The sequence below is a fragment of the Poecilia reticulata genome, linkage group LG7, assembly GCF_000633615.1.
Source record: "Poecilia reticulata strain Guanapo linkage group LG7, Guppy_female_1.0+MT, whole genome shotgun sequence".
Lineage (NCBI taxonomy): Eukaryota > Metazoa > Chordata > Actinopteri > Cyprinodontiformes > Poeciliidae > Poecilia > Poecilia reticulata.
In genome coordinates, this window is record NC_024337.1 from 20,402,385 (window position 1) to 20,409,251 (window position 6,867).

The 6,867-nt window shown below is 38.5% G+C and overlaps 1 protein-coding gene across 1 annotated transcript in view; it reads right to left on the reverse strand.

The window, feature by feature from the left end:
- The window catches only part of LOC103467611 (translocating chain-associated membrane protein 1-like 1), a 10,735-nt gene extending 5,500 nt beyond the window's left edge, over window positions 1-5,235 (reverse strand). Inside the window, exons 1-6 of the mRNA XM_008414158.2 lie at window positions 4,813-5,235; window positions 2,976-3,036; window positions 2,753-2,871; window positions 988-1,104; window positions 844-902; window positions 467-551 (exon numbers count right to left, since the gene is read on the reverse strand). Of these exons, the coding sequence (XP_008412380.1) occupies window positions 467-551; window positions 844-902; window positions 988-1,104; window positions 2,753-2,871; window positions 2,976-3,036; window positions 4,813-4,932 (561 nt within the window). The 5' untranslated portion in view covers window positions 4,933-5,235. The remainder of the gene's footprint in view (window positions 1-466; window positions 552-843; window positions 903-987; window positions 1,105-2,752; window positions 2,872-2,975; window positions 3,037-4,812) is intronic.
- Between the last annotated feature and the right edge of the window lie 1,632 nt (window positions 5,236-6,867).

Consider the following 6,867-nt stretch of genomic DNA (forward strand, 5'->3'; position numbering starts at 1 on the left):
GTTAGTATAAGGAGAGTTACTGTTAGTATAAGGAGAGTTACTGTTAGTATAAGGAGAGTTACTGTTAGTATAAGGAGAGTTACTGTTAGTATAAGCAGGTTTTCACATAAGCATAAAGGTAGGTAAACACAGCTAAGCTGGAAACAAAATCAAAATTGAGTTTGTGTTTTTTTTTTGTCAGAAGATTGTTAACCAAGTGGCAAAATTACGTTTAGCTTTAAGGTTTTATGGGATAGCCACATCTGAACAATATGACTGGGTAATTAAAATATTTAAAAATAAAACCAAGACATATATTGGGTCCCAACTTACTTTGATATATAATTAAAAGCAATAAAAAAAGCAAAAAGATCAATCTAAACAAACCTGATAAAAGTAATCTTTTTATTATTATGTAATGATGAAATGCTGTTATTAAAAATAAATAAAATAATAATAAAAAAAAACAAGCACAGGCCAAACTCACCTTTCGTACTTTTTGAAAGTACAGCTCAGGAAGTGCATGGAGCCAATAGGCAATTTGGCAAATGTAGAAGAATTTAACCTGAAAACTAAAGAGAAAATAGGTTGAGCAATAAACAAGAGACTAAGACATGCTAGTTTTATTTTATACATGTAGAAGAGTTTTGTTACTACTATCTAAGATTCAGAGAAATGCAGAGACAAGCTTAGAGATGAAGAAGCAAATTTTAAATACTAAAAAAAACAAAAGGAAAAACTCTGAAAGAAAGCAATTTCAAACTGTGCTTCATCAGAGAATTTAATTAACTTGCAGATAAACTTTTAACATCATTCCACAGTGTGACCTTATACCACACAGCTCTCAAAGGCATCTTTACTTACACCATGTTAGTGTGTGGGTACCCCTCCCATAAGAAAGTGGGATTTGTCGCAAACTCCTCCTGTCAAAGTCGAAAGTTAAACCCGCATAAACAAGAAGCCTCGTACGACATGCAATAATGTTTTTGTAATTCCTGAGCCTTGTACCGCTGTTAGGATGCTGCAGCCCCAGATAAAGGAGAACAGGTAGAACGCTGCTAGCTGGCCAGACTCATTAAACTTGCTGTGTTTGGTCTTCGACAGGTGCAACCTCCTATTAATTTTCTGAAATGGAGAATAAACACACAATACGACACAATTACACAGAGTGCATATCATTACAGGGCTGTGGGCAGTAGCCATGAGGGAACAGTGAATGGAAAGTTCAAGAGAAATTCAACTGGAAGCAATAAACTAACAGCTTCTAGTGGTGGCCTGGTTAAAATGAAAATTTCCATAATAAATAATCGCTCCTGGCAGACTTTGTGAGCAACATGTACACCCATCCATCCATTTTCCTTACACCCTTGTCCCTTGGTGAGGTCGGGAGGGTTGCTGGTGCCTATCTCCAGCCAACGTTCTGGACGAGAGGCGGGGGTCACCCTGGACGGGTCGCCAGTCTGTCGCAGGGCAACACAGAGACACACAGGACAAACAACCATGCACACACACACACACACACACCTAGGGACAATTTGGAGAGGCCAATTAACCTGAGAGTCATGTTTTTGGACTGTGGGAGGAAACCGGAGTACCCGGAGAAAACCCACGCATGCACAGGGAGAACATGCAATGCAAACTCCATGCAGAAAGACCGGGGCCGGGAATCGAACCCAGAACCTTCTTGCTGCAAGGCAACAGCTCTACCAACTGCGCCACTGTGCAGCCACAACATGTACACATTTTCCTCAAAAGTAAAAATAAACAAATATGACTATAATAGCAAAGTTTTGAGCTTCATTTGTTTCAAGCCGAGTAGATCCACTTGAATTTGCATTAGTCTTTAATAAGAAAATAAGATAAGCCTGAAGCTTCTCTACTGCAGGTAATAAAATGTCTGCTAAGGACTTTACACTTTACAAAACCCAGCTTAAAAAATCCCCATGAAACCTGCAGTATCATTAGTTCTTTTGCTTTTCATTAATTTTAATAATGCATGATATTTAAAATGTAATATTCTGTAGTTTCTTTTTGAAACAACTGCATTTGTTATAGCAGAAGCACAAATTAACAAGAAAAAAAATAAGCAAAAGCTGCCTGAGGACATTTTTCTTTCTGATAAAAAATAACATGTTTTTCAGAACATGAGCAGTGCAACCAAAATTAATAACAATGGTGTGACAATAAAAAACAATCTTAAACCATTCCATTGAAAACAAAGTACAATGCATATTTCTCTGAGGCATATGCATGATTGCAAGCACATACAAATAGAAAAATCCAATCACAAAGCTCATGAATCGGCCCTTTGAAGTGAAGTGTGTTGAGAAGGTTTTTTTCAAAAAGGAGCTGGATTACTGCAGTGTGAACAGGCTCATCTGATGGCCGTTTTAGTAGATACACAGAAAACAGTCTTATGAAGAGAGCTTTAAAGCATGGTCCATTTTTTTCTATTATAATATTTGAATTAAAAGAAATATCCTACTATGATCGTTTAGAGAAGGAGACATGGAATAAGAACGAGCATCCTCTCTGCCGCTTTGCATTAGAGGCACTGAGGTCAATCAATTACAAACAGCACTCCAAAATAAAGCCTGCCATGCTTTGATCAGTTTGGATAAAGGGAAAAGAAGAAAAAATAGACTGTTTTTAGGTGAATAAAGCTTCTATCAGTCCTTATGAGTTACTTAAAAATATAAATATATGTGACGTGGAAAGCTTTTTCCTCCGGCATAAACAATTAGTGAGAAAAGTGGCGTCTAACTGTACTCACATCGAGAATATATTCTTGAATCAAGGCGTGAAGGATGACTGCTATGAGCAGGTAGAAAAACACTGTAGCCACGTCTTTAGGGCCGTACTGGTAAAGGTTTACTGGCTCGCTTTTCTCATCTGCAGAGAAAAGGAAATTCGATTATTAAAAATAACCTAAAGATATGAGAATTAAAGCGGAATTAAGAAACAGGAATGAGCAGAAATGCAGCAAACAATCTTACCGAGAACTTGAGTTACATTGTACTGAACTGTGATGAACATGATGGCAAACTTTGCAGTGACCTAGAGTGATAAGAAATGATCGGAATTAGTTTTATCGCTTCAGTTTTCATGGTTGATGCTTTTTAAGATCACTTTGTGCTCTACTTTGCTTCCTTGGGTACAAACCAAATACTTTTTGTTTTAAAGATTGCCATGTATCATTAAATGTATCCATGTTTTTTCAAACGTTTTTTTCCCCCTATGAAAGCAAATTGGCACCATGACAGATTTAGATCACTATAATTAGACACAATTCTGTGTAGCTGCTTTAATAAAATCTTCCACTGATGTTCCCTGAACACAAAGTGCTCTATTTGCTTTGAAAGTCAGTAACATCAGTTCTCACTAAACATAAATATTCAACAGTTTTCTGAGCTTTTCGCTTCAGTGTGGGTTTTAGTTACTGAAGTCATTTTTAAGAAAAAAAGAAGCTTTCCTTTTAATCCCACATATGCAAACTGAAATTTTTGATAATAGAAATGGCAAACCTAAATGGCAGACAATTAAATAAAAACACTTTTCTTATCTTTCCTGATTCTGATCATTTTAGGGGTTTTGTGTGTTTAAAGTCACTCAAAATTCATCAAACTTATTTTCTTCTCTGTTCCATTTCCACCCATCCCAATTACTCAAAATAGTAGATTAACTGTGTATTATATATATCCATCCATCCATCCATTTTCTTTCACCCTTGTCCCTCAGTGGGGTCGGGAAGGGTGCTGGTGCCCATCTCCAGCTAACGTTCCGGGCGAGAGGCGGGGTACACCCTGGACAGGTCGCCAGTCTGTCGCAGGGCAACACAGAGACACACAGGACACACAACCATGCACACACACACTCACACCTAGGGGCAATTTGGAAAGGCCAATTAACCTAACAGTCATGTTTTTGGACTGTGGGAGGAAACCGGAGTATCCGGAGAAAACCCACGCATGCACAGGGAGAACATGCAAACTCCATGCAGAAAGACCGGGGCCGGGAATTGAACCCAGAACCTTTGTGCTGCAAGGCAACAGCTCTACCAACTGCGCCACTGTATTATATATATATATATATATATATATATATATATATATATATATATATATAGTGGAAAATGATAAAACATAACATTTGAAAGGATTGGAAACCAATCAAAAAACTGAGTTTTAATGGGAGTAGGTGGAAAGATCCAATAAATCCATAGTCAAGATTACCCTCAACTGAGTGAAACTGTCAAAGCATACCTGCCTGCTCATTTAGCAGCATGTGTGCGATTTAAGCAGCTCTGAAAGAGCCTGAATTCACAAATTATCATAATTGGGACCTATAGAGATATCCAGGAGCTGCCTGGAGGGGTAAATAAGTGAGGAGGTGCATCACTCCTGCCACAGTTACATCCTCTGGGTCGTGTTGTTGCATTTTAAATTAAGTATGCACAAATGACATTTAAATTGAGAATAGTTTAAATAAAAAATGGATCGTAGAAGTCTGAAGGGTACATCTGGGGTGGGGACAGGTTAGTGAGAGAAAAGCTAATTGGTTTTATTCAACCGTGGCGGAGTACTTGTCAGCTTGAGTTGCAGCCTCCAGACAGACATTCAGTCTGATCAACTTGCTGACCAAAGCATTGGTTAGCTACAGTGGAAGGCGGTGAATCAGCAGAGAGAGCCAGCGGGCCTCCTGCACATCTTCTATGGCAATCAGAGACACATGAGAAGGGACGGAGGCACGCTAGCGCCCTGCTGCTGAGTACTGCTGTCATGAGAGCTAACGTCAGCTAGCAGCGGCTAATAGCTCCACTCACACACAGAGTACCTCAAACATTAGGCCGAGGAGGATGATCATGGCCAAACAGGAAACCATGTCGGCGTGATTCTGGATCACAAACTCGTGGCTCAGCACCGGTGGGCTCTTGTTCTTCTTGCGGAACCCCATGGCTCATCGACACGACTCTGCCTCCCTCTGGTTCCGCTGCTGCTGCTGCTGCTGTGGCCGCAGGCCTCTTCCTCTCAGCTGAAGGATGCTATCCCTGCAGGGTGAAGATCCCTCCGCTACAATCCGCAAACACAGACAACCGCTCGCTGCTGGGCTGCTTAAAAACAGTCATGAAGGAGCATCGCAGCAAAGCACAACACCCACTTTCTTCCTCCTGCCTGCTAAAGTCAGATGAGGGGCCCTCCCACTTCAGAGCCCCATTCATGAACCGCCCAGCGTCGTTGACGTAGAAGGAGAACCCTACGCCGTGATGCCATCACGTACTGCACGTACGCGTTCTGCGTTCTAATGTTTTTGAAAGTGAAGAGATAACGGTCAGGTTAGTACGAAAGAGAATTAGAGCTACTGATTTTTTTTTCTTTTACTTTATTTAATCTCAGAATCCTGATATTTTAACTCTAAGAATTCAGATTTTATTCAGATGGGCACCTAGGAGGAACCATCTTTAATGACAGAGCTGTGAGTTGTGTAAGGAGGAGAATCGGGAGGGTCATAATGGATTGAAGTGACATTTTACGTGACCTATTAACGTCAGAATACCGAGAAATCAGTCTGAATTCTGACTTTAATCTGGTCCTAATCATCTATGATGTATGCATCATACTCTATGATGTCAAAACATCATAGAGTAGTAACATGGACCACCCTTTTAAAGAGAATAGTTATCAATTCAATTTATAAATACTTTGTACACCCCAAAGGGAAATTAAATGTAATAAAAGAAGTTTCTTCAAAGTGGTCTTAGCTGCTGTGTAATAATTATATCATGTAGCAGTAGGTATCGCAGCAAATCTGAAAAAGCCTCTGACTGGAAACGCTCTATTGTTGTATCATTTTAAGAGTGCAGTAGTCTTTTGTCATCTTGATGCAGTTTTCCTTTAAAACAGAGGTTTTTTGTTGCTGAAGCACAAACTGACTCTCACTGTATTATTTTTTTAATTACTTCTGGCAATGGCCTCATATTCTTCTTTTAGAATTATTTCACATAAAAAAGTATGCCTAGCCTGGTGCATATTTGTTTATTACCTCAACTTGTCAAAGTAGATTGATCAGGTGATCCTGTGATGTTTTTCACATCTTCAAATGGTATTTTTTCAACTCTGATGTCACCTACAATCCTCAGGAGGGGAGATTGCGTCAAAGAGCCTAATTGATAAAACATGTTTCTTTGCTTAGTTGGATAAATCATTGCCATTTATCTTTTTTATTTACTAAATGTAATTGTATTGCATTAATATTCAGTTTGATGACTAAAATCTGAAAAATCTTCCAGCAATGCCAATTCACAACATAGGCCATCTCAGGCTACTGTAGATGGCAAACAGGTCTAGTCCATATCCAAATCCATCCAATTTGATCCTAAGTGTATTCAGTCCAATTCATACAAGTTCTATTTAAACTACAAAAGGCAGATTTAAACTGATATTGTCTGCAAACTGTTAAATGTTGTAAATGCGGAAAATACCACACCATACCATACCGTACCGTACCATACCGTACCGTACCATACCATACCATACCATACCATACCATACCATACCAACTTTATTTATAAAGCACTTTAAAACATCCACAGCTGATACAAAGTGCTGTACATTAAAACACAACATTACAATTAAAATAAATAAATAAAAACTCTTACAGTTTAAAACAAACAAACATACAATTTAAAACTAGATCCTACTGGAGTTGAAAGCCAAGTAAAATTGATGGGTTTTAAGACGAGCTTTAAAAGTGACAATGTATTTTTTTCCCATTACATTTCACAATTATTGACTACTTTTTTGGATTACCATGTTTCATTTCTATTTAAGTAAAAATATATTGATGTATTGCTTATCATATCTGAGAACAAGTTTTCGCTACTTTTCATAG